The 16,486-nt window shown below is 34.6% G+C and overlaps 2 protein-coding genes across 2 annotated transcripts; both read left to right on the plus strand.

The window, feature by feature from the left end:
• Positions 1–874: 874 nt before the first annotated feature.
• On the plus strand, positions 875–6,824 carry LOC306638549 (olfactory receptor 51I2-like; the record flags this gene model as incomplete). The annotated part of the gene is made up of 3 exons (XM_079101770.1): positions 875–1,778; positions 5,998–6,068; positions 6,171–6,824. The coding sequence occupies 3 exons, from the start codon at positions 875–877 to the stop codon at positions 6,822–6,824; spliced, it is 1,629 nt and encodes a 542-aa protein (XP_078957896.1).
• A 959-nt stretch (positions 6,825–7,783) lies between these two features.
• LOC306638550 (olfactory receptor 52Z1P-like) lies at positions 7,784–15,295 on the plus strand (the record flags this gene model as incomplete). The annotated part of the gene is made up of 2 exons (XM_079101771.1): positions 7,784–7,817; positions 14,337–15,295. The coding sequence occupies 2 exons, from the start codon at positions 7,784–7,786 to the stop codon at positions 15,293–15,295; spliced, it is 993 nt and encodes a 330-aa protein (XP_078957897.1).
• Between the last annotated feature and the right edge of the window lie 1,191 nt (positions 15,296–16,486).

Consider the following 16,486-nt stretch of genomic DNA (forward strand, 5'->3'; position numbering starts at 1 on the left):
TATGAACACTTTCTTTTCAACCTTAGGATTTCAGTTGAAACATTACCTCACAGAGAGTTTCCTTAGTATATGGTATTATATGTGATGCTTTATTATTGATCAGCTATTCATCCACTTGATATTTTATCTACAGAGGACAGTGTCCAGAGTGGGCAGTTTCACAGGTACACAATCATTTAAAAGCATATTTATGATAAAAGAGATTTATATGGTTAACCAAAAAATATGTGTAACAGGAGACTTGAAAAGATTATTCACTCAGCTCTACATCATTACAATATTTTAAAAAAAATTCAGAGAGCAGAAACAATTTAGCCAACATCACATAACTTATGTCAGAGGCAGGAATAGAATATATATTTTCTGATACTCAATTTTTGTATATGGTCAACACTTATAAGATACATCGAGGAAAAAAGTATAGAAAAAGTGAAACCAGTAATTTATCCTATATGACCCTGGGATGATATTGGTTGAGAATAATTTAATTAATCAGAGGAATGGGCCTGTGCTTCTCTCTGCTAGAATTAGGATCCTGTGTGTATGGCATTTACATTCTTTGTTTCTGTCATTCAATTTCCTTCAGAGAAATTTCAAGTATTTTTCATATCTGGATTAAAAGTCTAGTATGGGTAAATTAAGTTAAATAGTTGATATGAGTTCCATATTATGATCCTCATATAGTAGGTTGCTAGTTTACCTTTATGCTTCTCTTTGACTATGGTTTTAGAAAGGTGAAGGCAATTCATGTAGTAACTTGCATGAGTGCTTAACATTGGATCATGAAGTACGGATAGTGGTCATGATACCCTAATCCATGCTTTCTTATCCTAAGGAGAAAAGACTATTGACTTCAGTATTCCAATAGGACATCATGATCTTTTCCAACGTCACTACCTACAGACCCTTCCTTCTGACTGGTTTCCCTGGCCTGGAGGACTCTCATCTGGTGATTTCCACCCTGTTCTGTGCCCTCTACCTAGTTGCCTTTATGGGTAACAGTACCATCTTAGTGATTATCCGGGTGGAAGAGTCACTTCATGCACCCATGTACCTTTTACTTTCCACACTGGCTGCCACTGACCTGGGACTCTGTGCTGCCACTCTTCCCACCCTGCTTAAGCTTTTTTGGTTTAATGTTCGTGAAATAGACATCGATGCCTGCTTGATCCAGATGTTCTTCATTCACGTTTTCTCCCTAATGGAGTCAGGCATCCTGCTTACCATGGCTTTTGATCGTTATGTGGCCATCTCCAACCCACTTAGGTACACTACTATTTTGACTAATGCAACCATTGCCAAGATAGCTGTGGGGCTTTTGATAAGAGCTGTGGCTGCTGTCTTCCCAGTACCATTTTTCATTAAGCGACTGAGGTTTTGCAAGGCCAATGTGCTTTCACACTCCTACTGCCTGCACCCAGATATCATCAAGCTATCCTGCTCTGACCACCACATTAATAGTGTTTATGGCCTCATCATGATCCTCCTCACTTTTGGAGTGGACTCTGTATTCATTCTCCTGTCCTATTTGAAGATTTTAGTTACTGTATTAAGCATTGCCTCCCAGGTAGAACAATCCAAGGCCCTCAACACTTGTGTCTCCCACATTTGTGCAGTGCTGCTGGTCTATGTCCCTATGCTGGGGGTGTCTATCATCCATCGTTTTGGGAAACATGTTCCACCACTTGTGCACATTATTATGGGTTATGTATACCTGTTGGTCCCTCCTGTCCTCAATCCTGTTGTATACTGCATTAAAACAAGGGAGATACGCACACGTATTCAGAGTCATCTCCTGAAATGGTAGCAGAGAAGTCTTTAGGGTCATTTATAGATTTCTAGAATAATTCCTCTTAAATTGCTTTATAACTTGAGCAAAGAAAAAGCATTCCATTGAGAAAAGTTTTTTTTATGTCCACAGTCCTTAGGTACATGGTTTATTTCTTGCTATTCTGGAAATGTTGAAAGTTTGAAAAAAATATTTTGATTGCAAATAATAAATTACATAGTTATAGTTATGAGGTACAATATGATGTTTTGATGCATGCACATATTGTGTAATGATAAAATCAGGGAATTCAGTATGTCTATTATGCTGCACATTTATCATTTGTTTTTGGTAAGATCATTCAAACTTGTCTTTCAGCTATTTTAATAGAATACAAAATTGTTTTTATTTTAAATTATATTTTTTTGTTCTAAAAAGTTGTACATGATAGTAGAATCTATTTGGATGTATTTATGCAAGCAAGGAGTATATCTTATTCTAATTGGCATCCCAGACTTATACACAATGTTGAGATTCACTGTGGTGTATTTATATGAAAGTTATGTCAGATTCATTCCAGTGTTTTTCTTTTGGGTATTATTACCTTACCATGCGATGGAATACCAGATCTTCTTCGTATAAATTGTATTCATTGATCTTTTTCTCCCCCATCCCCCACCTTTTCCAGCCAATAACAATAGTACCTTATAACACTTCAAGTAGCTCACTTAAAATAGATAATTGAAAATGGTATTGAAGCTGGGCACTGCGATGCATGCTTGTAATCTCAGTGGCTCAGGAGGCTGAGGAAGGTGGCTCACAAGTTCAAAGCCAGCCTCAGCAACTTAGTGAGCCCCTGAGCAACTCAGTAAGACCCTGTCTCTAAATAAAATACAAAAAAGGACTGGGGATGTAGCTCAGTGGTTAAGTGCCCCTGAGTTCAGTACCTGACCTCAAGTCGTATTGATAATAGGTGAGTACTTCATAATCACATAGTCAGATAATGCCTTGATATGCATGGAAATCTGTGGATGTACTAGAAGTTTGTAATGCAAAACACAGGCTTCCATTGTAGGATGTGTTGTAATGTGACTTCATACTAAGTTTGCATTCTACAAATGCTGCTTCTGGGATTTTTTTTTTTTTTTTCAAGTATTAATCCTTGAAATTGTTTTTTTATTTTCTTAGGTTTCATTTGTTGTGGTCGAACTATCTTATATGTTTATTTACCATCTGTACATGTTTCTTGATTAGATGTTTGGGTATTTTATCCATATTTTAATTGGGTTGTTTGGTATTTTATATGAGTTTTAAGAATTCCATGTAACTTTTGTACTGGAGTCCTTCATCACATTGTCTTTTACAAACATTTTTCTCTCAGTCTGTGGTTTCTCTTTTCATACATTTGGCAATATCTTTTGCAAAAGAGAAAATTTTATTTTTAATGAAATCCAACTCCTCAATTATTTCCTTTGTGGATGATGCTTTTAGTATTTTATCTGAAAAGACATCACCATAACCAAGTTGACTAAGTTTCTTCTATATTTTATTTTTAAATTTAGGTTTGTGATCTCTTTCAAGGCAATTTGGGAGCAGTGTGTAAGGCCAATACCTAGAATCCTAAAATTATTTTCCTAATCAGCCTTATGCCAGAACACTAAAACACCCTGAGACTGGACAGAATTTGTCAAAGAATGTCAAATACCTATGGAAAATGGCAACGATATGATACGTGGTGGTGCTTTGTCTAGATTTGTTAAATTTGCTATTTTTGCATAATGAAGTAGGTCTCTTGAACCCTTTCTATCTTGTTTACCCCAAATTAGCCAGACTCAAGAGCTACAGATTAAAGAAAATATTACATTCCTGCTTCTGACGTTCATTACGGTTTCTTTTTTTTTTTGCTCTGAAAATCTTGTGAATTTAGTTAAGCAAAGAGAATTGAAAATAATACTCAAGATTGATATTTATTTTTTTTTTTTTTTACAGACCATGATTTGATTCATTATACACAAATGGTGTACAACTTTTTGTTTCTATGGTTGTGCACGTGGTAGATTCATATCATTTGTGTAATCATACCCGCACATAGGATAATGATGTCTGTCTCATTTCACCATCTTTCATACCCCCGACCCCTCCACCCTCTCCTTTCCCTCTATGGAAAGTTCCTAAATTCTTCTCCTTCCCCACACCCCCCCCCCCTTCCATTAGATATCATCATCCACTTGTCAGGGAAAACATTTGGCCTTTGGTGTTTTGGGATTGGCTTACTTCACATAGCATGGTATTCACAAATTCCATTCATTTATCTGCAAAAATCATAATATTATTCTTCTTTATGGCTGAATAACATTCCATTGTGTATATATACCACAGTTTCTTTATCCATTCATCACTTGAAGGGCATCTAGCTTGGTTCCACAATCTAGCTATTGTGAATTGCACTGCTATAAACATTGATGTGGCTGTGTTACTGTAGTATGCTGATTTTAAGTCCTTTGGGTCTAAACTGACGAGTGAGATAACTGGGTCAAAAGGTGAGTCCATTCTGAGTTTTCTGAGGATTCTCCACAACGCTTTATGGATTCAAACTAAAAATGTTTTCTCAATAAAGGATGCAATCAATAATGTGAAAAGAGCCTACAGAGTGGGAGAAAATCTTTTCCACATGCACTTCAGATAGAGCACTAGTCTCCAAAATTTATAAAGAACTTATAAAACTTTACACCAAAAATACAAAGAACCCAATCAACAAATGGACCAAGGAACTGGACAGGCACTTTACAGAAGAAGATATATAGGAGATTAATAAACATATGAAAAAGTTTTCAACCTCTCTAGTAATTAGAGAAACACAAATTAAAAGAACTCTAAGATTTCATCTTACTCCAATTAGAAAGACTATTATCAAGAACACAGCAATAATAGATGTTGGCATGGATGTGGGGGAAAAGGCACACTTACACATTGATATTTGGATAAGTTGAATAAAACAATTTTAAAAGCAGTGACTAGTAGGTGAAATATGTATATATATCTTGTCCTCATCACAGGGTCAAACAAAGTAACATTTTAAAGAAGACAGTATGTATAGTTCTATGATACAGGATGCTCCCTTTAATAAAAGATTATTAGATTCAGGGAAATGGCCATCTCAGCCAAGTTCCTCTATCACCTTTAAAAAAATGTGTCCTCAAGTATTTGGAGCAACAATGAAACTGTTGCAACACTAATGAGGAAAATGCTCTTATTATTGATCTATTATGGATTTCACCTGAACATTCATTTTTCAGATTGCCCTCCACTCCCTAATTCAATGCAAGCAGAGGAGTATGCCTAATTGGATAATTGCTGTATCACTGTAATCTTCTTCAAATTGAGATTGTCAAAATTCATAAATAAATGAGTGAATGATAAGAACAATTAATAAAATAGAAATGGTGGCCAGGTGTTGCCTAATTTTTGCTATTAATTGTAAATAAACTAAGGTATATGCTAAAAAACATGTACAATAACTCCAAAGATATTACTGATGAAATTCAAAGATTTCTAATTCCTTAATATTTGATAAAGGCAGCAAATATTATTTTAAAATTTTATAAAAAGTGTTTACTTATGTTGGTAACAATTTTTCTATATTGCATTTTTATGCATACAACTCTTGCAAATCCTATGTTAAGGTGAAACAAGATGTAAGAAACACTTGTAATAATGCAGCACTATAAGTTCAGTGAGAGGCATATAATTTAGGGCTTTATTTAAACAAATGCATTGATGGATTTGCTTATTAAAAGTAGAATCCATGAATTTTAACAAAGTTAATGAAATGCAGTTATGATTTTTGAAATTGAGGTCATATCTTTTGAGGAATTAATAATACTGAGCAGATCTCCCTCTTAGTTTTAAATTATCAAAAGGTAGATAGTCTGATAAAGGATTTCATCTTTCATTGGCAGAATTACCATCAGTTAAAAATGCACTAAGATTGGCAGTAATTCAATTTACAATGTAGATGGTCACAGATAACAAAATTCCATGTTAAATATTAACAGTTGTACTCCAGATGATGCGTTTCTTTTATGGATAGGTATGCCATCCTGTCATGCTTCTAGTCAACGGCACCAACTCCCATCTTCCCCACCTTCCCCAATAATGGTGTCCCTGGGCTAGAGGCTGTGCACATCTGGATTACTGGACACTTCTGTGCCTGTTTCTCATTACCTTAGTGGCCGACATCACCATGGAGACGATTATCTGGCAGAAGCAGACTCTGTATGATTATGTGCCTCTTCCTCCTGTACTAGCTATCTCTGATTTGAGACCTTTCCTCTTCTCTTCCCCACCCTTTTGAGCATCTTCTGCCTGAATTCTCCAAATGTTCTTTATTCACACCTTCCAGGACTTTGAGTCAGCCATCATTCTGGCAAAGGCCTTTGACAGCTATGTGGCCATCTCTCACCCACTGCATTATTCCTCCATCCTTACCAATAGCATCATTGCCAGGATAGATTTGGCTATTGTTGTGCGAACCTTGACTGTGCAAGTGCCTCTCCCCGTGCTCTTGAGGAGGCTGTGCTTCTGTCGCTCCAACATACTTTCTCACTCCTACTGCCTACATCCTGACATCATAAAGCTCTCCTGCTCTGATACCAGGACCAATAGCATCTTTGGACTCTTTGTGGTGCTCTCTACTATGGGACTCGATTTTCTCCTCATTCTCCTTTCTTATGTGTTGATTCTCAACACTGTGTTGCACATTGCATCTCATGGTGGCCGCCTCAAGACTCTCAGCACCTGCATCTCCCACCTGTGTGCTGTGATCCTCTTCTTCACACCCATGATCTGCCTGTCCATGCTGCACCGCTTTGGCCCAAGCCTTCCATCACACGTCTATGTGACCATGGCCAACATGCACTTCCTCATTCCCCCTGTGATGAACCCCATTGTGTATGTGGTGAAAACCAAGCAGATGCAGGATAAAATTCTGAGATTTTCATCACAAAAGGACTTGGAGATTCAAAGTGCCCTTTATAAACTCTTTTTATATGGATAGTATAGAATTACATTAAATCAATACCTGGCAATTCTACAAGGGCAGATAGGTAGGAAGATCTTAGTATGTATTTTTGTCAGACATGTCTTTTTTGTTTTGTTTTGTTTTGTTTACAGATAGAATTATCCTACAATTTAGTTATGGAATTTTAAACTTTTAATATTTTGAATTTTTTATTTGTTCTTTTTTATATACATGACAGTAGAGAATGTATTTTAATATATTATACATACATGGAGTATAACTTATTCTAATTAGCATCCCAGTCTTGTGTTTGTACATCATTATTGAGAATCTTGGAAGCAACTGAAGGATAAACAGTACATTAATTTTCTTAACACTCCAAAAAACAAATTTAACACTGGTGCTTAACTTCATATTTACTTGTTATTTTAATCAATACCAGTGTCTTTTATTGCATAAAATTTTGTTTACTTTTATTTTATGCCCACAAGACTCTCTGAATCTGACTTTTCCTTCAGTCAACCTAGATTAAGCAAGTCCTGGAAAAAGTTTTAGGAATTCCTAAGCAAATTGAGTGAATTATTGATAAAAGAAAGAATGGAAGGTAGAAAAGAAGAAGAAAAGGGAGGGAGGCAGTCTGGAAGAAACTTGTAAAGAAATGATAGAAGAAATAAGAAAGTACAAAGTTTAGACTTTGGACAAAAGATTGCAACAGATGCAACAATGTGTATCTCCATAGATAGACATTATGATCTAAAAATAAAGCATTGAGGGGATTCATAATATTTATTCCAGATTGTATAAAACGAATGAGATGACTTAAGTCTTCCATGTTCATTCTTTGTAGGGATAACAGAAGTTTATTTAGAGCTTCAGACAGAGTTTGAAAGCTCACAGTCTGTCATTGAAAGAAGTCTTTTGGTGTTACACTAAAAGATCCAGTTTAGTGACTTATGAGGTTGACTTCTTCTGTTTTCCTGTTTGTCATCAGGAAAATGGACAATATAACCATTCAAATATGGAAACGACGTATGTTTTTGAAAAAACGTGTAGAATTTACAAAGGTTCCTCACCTCTTCATATCATTACACATTTTCTCCTAATTGGAAATTCTTTTCAAAACATACAATGACCACCCAGATTTTCATATGGGCAAAATAAATCTCCAGGGAAGATAGTATAAATCAATTGCATTTAAAGTACTTCCCTTGCTTAGAATAAGAATTTTTCAACTCTTCTCTATATTCACTCCTGTCAATTTCTCTATAGTAACAGTCCATCATAATTAACCTATCCAGGCAGAAGGTAACATAGGTCTTTCCTAATGAGGTCAGGTAACCAGAACATGTCCTTGACAGCCATAAAAGAGTAAAACAGGGATTACAGAAAGGAATTACAGATTACCTAATATTCTGCATATTAAAATACTTGGTGAAGTGTTTGCTTCATACTGATTTTTACTAATCTAAGCAGAGTATAATTTTTCTTATCGATGAAATTACACAATCTATTTAACATGTAGGAGTTTGGTGTTAGTTAGCCGAATACTCTTGATAAATGCCTAATTTTTGCTGCTGTGCTGTTTATCTGAACAACTCTGGCTCACTCTGTAAATCCTATGCCTGAGTACACCTTGTCCAGTTTTAATACGAGGAATGATGATCCCTTAGCTCACTTTTAGAAATAGAAGAGCAACTGGAAGAAAAGACAACTGCCTGACTTGCCTGGGTGTGTCCACTGTCACAGAATACTGAGCTCCAGGGCTCTGCTTCCTGACATTGTGACTCTTTTTCTGCCACCTCTCCCAAATCTAAACTAGATCATACTTTGTGCTTCCCATGTTCATGTTCATTTGAAATAAAATGGATAAAATTGGAAGACATTAAGTGAAATAAGCCAAACACAGGAGAATAAATACCTTATGATCTCACTCATGTAGAATATAGAAAGGTTGATCTCATAGAAGCAGAGAGCAGGACAACAGTCACAGAGAATAGGAAGTGTAGAAAGAGAGGGGCATGAGATGTTTGTCAGGACAGCTGGACAGGAGGAAAATGTCTCTGTGCTTCGTTGCATAGTCAGGTGACTGCAATTAACAATTGCATATTATGAATTTCAATATAGCTGGACAGAATTTTGAATGTTCTTATCACAAATTATAAAATGTTTAAAGTGATGGATATACAAATTTGATCATTACACAATGTATATATATTAAAATATCACACACTGTGCTCCACAAACATGTACAATTATTACACACTGGTAAAAATAAAACTAATTTTTAAAATGTCTATTCCATGTTTGTAAGAATATTCTCCTACCTTTTCTTATATAATCTTAAAAACTGTAGACTTTATACTTAGGCCTGTGTTTCATCTCAAATTAATTTATGTTATGATGAGTTGATGAGTTGAAATTCAGTGTTTTTCTATTTATACTCTGTTGTTAGCATTATTTGTTTTACAAATATCTTCCTTCTCAATCCAATTAATTTTACAGAACTTGATTGACCATATATATGTGGGTCAGACATATGTAGATAGTACAGATTTCTTAATATTGACACTTTTTTTCTCCCTTTGTTAATACCATACTATCTTGATTACTATATTTATTGTAAGTCTTGGAATAATGTGATGTGAGTCCTCTAACTTTGTTATTCTTTTGGAGGCATTGATTTAATTTTCCTTGTTACTTTGTTCTTACATAAAGGTTTTCGTGTTATCTTGCAAACTTCTAAAAACCACATGATAGGATTTGAACTGGTATTACAATATATCTACAACTAAATTTTGGAGAAAAGTAACATATTCAAATAATAATATATGCAACTAGACCTTAGGTTTTACAGGAATTCAACTGGTTTTTATAACTCCTCTGTTTTCTTTATGATGTTAGCAACAAAGCAGTTTAGCATCAGGGAAAAAAGACAAGTTCAATTTGGAGGAAAATGATGAATCTTAATACACATTATAAGGAAATATATGCTAAATATAAAAAGATAAAATTATATTGTACTTGCTGGGAATGTTCAATTTAGATATCTTGCATGTTCTGGGATTTTTCAACTATAACATGCAAGTATCTTTGTGTAAAATAGAACATATTTATTTGAAGTTAAATAAGACAACAAAGGTTTTGTCAGTTGGATTTCATAAGAAAGAATTGGTATATATCTTTAAACTGTATTGGTTTGAAAATGGTTTATTATGTTAAAAATAAGGCAAAATCAAATTCTTGATAATATTCAAGCCATATAAAAAAGTATACTTGATAAAATTGCTTCTCATTACAACGAACTTTAATTTTTCAAGATTATCCATTAATAAACTTAAACTATATAGGTAAATAAAGATAGTTTCCTCAATGAGATAAGACCATTCTCATTACTTTCACCATTATTTGTCTATATATATATCTCTAAGTGTCAGACCCGTTAGTGAAGCCACAGTCATATGAAAAAGAGAGTGTAAATTATTTAAACATAAACATAGTTCATGACTTAGAATGTACCCATGTGGTTAAAGAGCATGATTATAACACATGGTGACAGGTTGGAATATAAGTTACTCATTCTTCCTGGCTGCTAACATGCAATTACCCATTGCTCCATAAAACTTCTTCACCTTCAATTTGACTTAATTTTTCTGTAAACCTAAATTTTTTCAAATAAAATAACTCTTACTGATTTCTTTAAATGATGCATTTGAAAAGTGAGAGTTCTCCAAATATCCCATAATACTTTTCCCTCTGTAAAATCTCAAAACATCATATAAATAACTTATTAAAGTAAGTTTAAATAGCCTCAAGAGTTTGGTTTTGTCATAAGAAATGATCGTGTTCCAGTAGAGTGATGCAATAGAAAACCTCCCTATTTCTACAGCATTATAATTAGAACATAAATATTGGGCTGATGAAAAAGTGCAGATATGTTACTCAGAGACTCAGTTGAGCATGAAAAATTATAAGATGCAGTTCAGATCTGGAAAATATCATTTCCACAAGTGTGAAAGACACTGATGGAATGAGCTAATCCATTTGTTAACAGGTGTGTCTTGAGTACGAAGGTGGTCACTCAGCATGCAAATTCTCTAAAGACCTTTCCCAGAGGTTATCCCCTGGGTTATTCTTATGAATGTCATTGTGCAACACAGATGATGTATATATCTCCCTGAGTTCTTACAAGTTGTGTTTGACTGTTTTTCCTAAGATCTATGAATATCATTGTAGAAGGTAGTAAGAGAAAAACCAAGATCTACATGTTTATGTTTCTAATGATTTAAAAAGGTCATGCATCTAGAAGGTAAATTTGAATAGCTCAGTGGTTAAAAGTGTGGGTTCTTTAGTTAACATGTCTGAATTTGAAAATAGGTGTCACATACTGTGACATGGCATTGGGAAAGTTCATCCTTCAGGGCCTGAGTTTCTACTTATGTAATATTGGCATAATAATGATAAACCCCTTAACAGGAGTTGTGACCTTCAAATTAGAAAGTATATGTAATGTTCATAAAATGTCTTTTTCAGGGAAATGTTCACTACATTGTAACTATTGGTAAATATTTTGAGTTACTGTTGTTATGTATTATTTTTGCTGTATTGCTGTCCACACTGATGTGTGATTTCTTTTATTTAAATGTGCTGAAGAACATCATGCTAAGTAAAATAAGTCAGATGCAAAAAGCCAAGGGTGGGAAGTTTCTGTCATATGCAGAAATTAGATATAAAAAAGTGATGTCATGAAATAGAAGGAAGAACAATAGGGTAAGGGGGTTGAAGAGTAGGGAGGCAGAGTGGGGAAGGGGAAGATCAGCATCATGAAATCCACTAAATCATGTAATGTGCGTGTATATCATAATGTATCTCATTGTATAATTATGAGCCAATTTAAAAAAATAAAAAAAAAGAAGGAAGAACAGTAAAGGAAAGGGATGCAGGGAGGGAGGAAGGGAGTGAAATGGGAAGTACTGGGGAATGAAACAGCAAATTACATTAAATGCATGTGCAACTATGTCACAATTAACGTTACTGTTAAGTATAGCTGTAATGCACTAATAAACACAATAAATAAATAAATGTGTTGATATTTAAATATCTGATGCTGCTGCGAGGCACACAGACAAATGAAGTAAATTCTCAGTCTTAAGTGACAAAGTTTTGGTTATAACTCTGTTTTTAACAATAACCATTTAAAAGAATCTCTCTTGGTATTTTCATTAAAAGCTATGTCTATGCCATGTGTCTGCACTTTGGCCCTTGGACCCAGAATTTTGTATTTTCTTCCTCATATGAAGGAGAAGAGAGAAAGGGGGGGGGGGAGAGAGAGAGAGAGAGAGAGAGAGAGAGATACATATAAGTATATAAAGTATGAGGGGGGAATAGACTAAATATAGAATGTTCATAGTGTGACCATGGACATTACTTCATTGTTAAAGGAAAAGCTTATCTAAAAAGGAGAATTTCAAATAATGTAGGGGATCACTAATATATTTAAATAAAGAACTGTTTTTCATTCATTAAGTGGTGTGCCAGTCCCACATGCAAAGTGGATGGAGCCTGTACAGATCTCAGAATTTCATAGTATTTTTTAGACTAAGTAGAATTTATTAAACATAAGTGAGATTTCCTGACTCAAAGACTGTTGGTAGATATGCTTTGACTTTGCAAAAATTGCTTTTACTATCAACTTGATCAATTAAATTAATGTGCTTTTTTTGGGGGGGGCAGTGGGGGGAGACTGAGGATTAAATACAGCAGAACTTCAACACTGAGTTGCACACCCAACCCTTTTTTATTATTTTTTATTGTTTTTGAGATAGGGTCTCACAAAAGTTGATAGAAAAATGAAAAATTTAATATTTGACCTATGCTATAGAATTTGTATTTTTATTTTAAAATATTATTTGGTGCCCTAAAAATAAGAATGACTGCTATGAAAAGTTGAAATTTGATCTAGTTCTTTTGTTGGTAGATATGAAAAAGGCAGTTTTGAATCTCTTCTATTTTGTAAAAGGATTTTTCAAAGCTATGTATTAAATAGTTATGGACCTTGACATGTTTCAGTGATTTTCTTATTCTAAATAATGACATACTGTACTCTGAATTTTTATTTATCTTCATAACTCCATATCATTGATCTTTGTGAGTTGGTACTTATTGTGGTATGAATAGCATTATAACTTTGCAGAGCAATTTAAATTCTATGTTAATTCAGTTATCATCTTCAAGCGTTTGGATGAGAAACGAATGAAACTTTTCTCTATGAGGTATAGACCAACACAGCATACTTCACAATGTTACAATAGGAAGTGGGAAATTGAAATTTTCAAATAGTTTTCAATTATGTATCATATTACCATCTCATAATTCTCACAATTTGTCCACAGAAAAGAATGAACCCTTTCCTCCAATATTATATAAAGTATTATGGAGGAAAAGAAAGAGGAGATATATTTTTATACTTAATTACTTATTATTGAGTTATAAAAGACAAAAATTATATGCATATACCAGTTAAAAGTTGAAAAGACATTAGTAATTATTTGGTTAGAACAATTGGCAATACATAAAGTAGAAGTTGCCTTTCTTGATTTTTGTGATTCAGTTTGTATTTTTCAAAGAATGCAATATACTATAAAAAAGGAGAGATCTGCCACAAAATCATTCAATTATTCTTTTTCTGCATATTTTTGTTGGTGCATTATAGCTGTACATAATGGTGAGATTTGTTGTTACATATTTGTACATGCACACAATATTACAATGGACTTTGGCCAGTATTGTCCCCCAGTATTTCCGCTATCCCTCCCCTCCTTCTTCCCTTGATCCCTTTCCACTACTGATCTCCCTTCAATTTTCATGAGTCCCCATCACACATATCTTTCTTTTCTTTTTTCCTTTCTGGTCTTCACATATGAGAGAAAACATATGACCCTTTTTCTTTTTAAGTTTGATTTATGTTACTTAATGTTCTCACAGTCCATCCATTTTCGTGCAAATGAGATAATTTCATTTTTCTTTATGACTGAATAAAACTCCATTGTGCATATATATTATATTTTCTTTATTCATTCATCCATTGGCAACACCTATGCTGGTATAGTTTGGCTACTGTGAATTGTGATGCTATAAACATGGGTATGCATGTATCACTGTAATATGATGACTTTAATTCTTTAGGATAAATATCCAAGAATGGCATAACTGGGTTATATGATGACTCCATTACTAGTCTTTTGAGGAACCCACATACTGATTTCCATAGTGCTTGTACTAATTTACACTCCCACAAACAGTGTAAAAGTATTATTTTTTCCACATCCTCTTCACGATCCATTATAGTTTGTATTCTCAATGTCAGCCATTCTAACTGGAGTGAGATGAAATCTCTTACACAGTAATTTTATAACTTGTCTCAGACCATGTCATTCATGGTCCTAACTCCTTCCACCTCTTTATACCAAAAGCAATGGTTAGAGCTTGAATAATATCAATAAATTTTCCACTTTTGTTTACTTTAGATGTTTTCTGTTTTTCTTTTAATAGACTTCGGTCATCTTTCTGTAACAAAACTCAATTATTCATCTACTCGATTCACTTCCTTTCTGCTGACTGGTGTCCCTGGATTAGAAGACTTCCAAATTTGGATCTCCATCCCTTTCAGTTTCATGTATTTCTTGGCTGTGATAGGCAATGGCCTAGTAATTGCAGTGGTGGCCAGTGACAGGAGCCTCCATGAACCCATGTATCTTTTCCTGACCATGCTGGCACTCAATGATGTCCTCCTTTGTACTGCCACAGTGCCCAAAATGCTTCTCATCTTCTGGCAAGGCCCCTCCTTGTCAACATTTGCTGCCTGCCTCACACAAATGTTCTTGGTTCATGCTCTGTTCCTCTCTGAATCTGCTGTTTTACTAGCCATGGCTTTTGACCGTTATGTGGCCATCTGTGCACCGCTCCATTATGCAACCCTGCTCACAGGGTCTCTCATTGGCAAGGTGGGCCTGGCTCTGGTGGCTCGGAGTGTGGTCGTTGTCACCCCTGGTGTCCTCCTCATTCTCCGGCTACACTTCTGCAGGAGCAACGTTATCCACCATACATACTGTGAGAACATGGGCATTGCCAAACTGGCCTGCAATAGCATTACCCTTAATAGCATTTATGGACTCACTGCAGCTCTTCTCACCACAGGGCTGGACTGTATCTTCATCTCCCTCTCCTACTGGCTCATCTTGAGAACAGTCTTTCAACTGCCTTCAAGGGAGGCTCGGAAAAAGGCCTTTGGGACCTGCGGAGCTCATATATGTGTCATCTTGACATTCTACACTCTGGCTTTCTTTTCCTTCTTTACCCATCGCTTTGGGCACCATGTGCCCAGGCATGCCCTTATCCTCCTGGCAAACCTCTATCTATTGGTGCCACCCACCATGAACCCCATCGTTTATGGGGTAAAGACCAAAGAGATAAGGATGCGAGTACTGGCACTTTGTCCCCAACCAAATTGATGTAAGAGTAATGAAACAAGTGTTATAGGACTCTAGAATGAATAATCAGACTTAAATATCAAGTCTGAATTAATCTGACATATCTATTCCAGATCACCTAAATATTGGATAGAGCCTGAAATGATACTTAACAAATGCTATCTTCCTAAGATGGAGTAGGCAGGAAGTTGACAGGAAATTTAGGCACCATTAAGGAGTATATCAATACATTAAGGAAATCAGAGGAATGTCAGAATAACAGAGTAGGGGAATTAAATACCACTTTTGCAATACACATGCCTCTTCTATATTTTTTTCCATTAATAGGATAAAATGAAAGCTCCATGAGGTAAGGATTACTTCTGATCTAAGTTTCACTGTTATAATAGCAAGACCCAGAATATAAAAGTAATTTAATAAATAGTTGCAGAGTAGATAAACATCTCAATTAATCAAATAATAAATACACAAATAGCAAAGTTCCTGATAGTCCCTTACGTATAGGACCTATAGGTAAAATTCTTCTTTTCATTTTCCCTCAAGAAAACTTTCCTTTGATTTTCAGAAAATATATATTTCTTATCTCCTTTGGTGAAATAAATATTTATACCATTATCTAACAATATAATATGAGAAAACATTTCTCCTAGTTATAAATTCATATTCAAATGGGATAGATACCTCAATCATACTATTGGAATTTTAGGCAGGAACAGGCTTCCCATGTTAGCAGCACCACTTATCAGAGGACTGGATTCCAGACTTCATTAAGTTTTCAATGGCAAGATAAAGCTCCTGTCCTTAATCCACAATACCATAACATGGCCATCCACTTTTTTACTCAGTCATATATGAAATCTCTCTTCTCTTCATCAAATGTATTTTCCTAGAAATTATTATCTTAATTTTGACAATATGTGTTTTCTAAATGCTTTTGTTGAGATACATTTTATGAATATAATGTAATTCTAACAACAAATTATGACACCACAGAAGATGGTAATTTGCCAACTCCAAAAGCTTAGTAATCAATGTAAATATCCACTCTAAAATAGAGTTTTACTTGCATGTAAACTTAAAAATCTAGATTCCAAGATTTTAAATGTATTCTTTCAACAAAAAGATGAATATTATATTTTGAAACAGTCAATGAGCATGTTTAATACTCATAAATTTAAAATATAGTTTGCATTTAAAATTTTATTTCAAATA

This window comes from Sciurus vulgaris (assembly GCF_902686455.1).
Source record: "Sciurus vulgaris genome assembly, chromosome: 11".
Taxonomy (NCBI): Eukaryota; Metazoa; Chordata; class Mammalia; order Rodentia; family Sciuridae; genus Sciurus; species Sciurus vulgaris.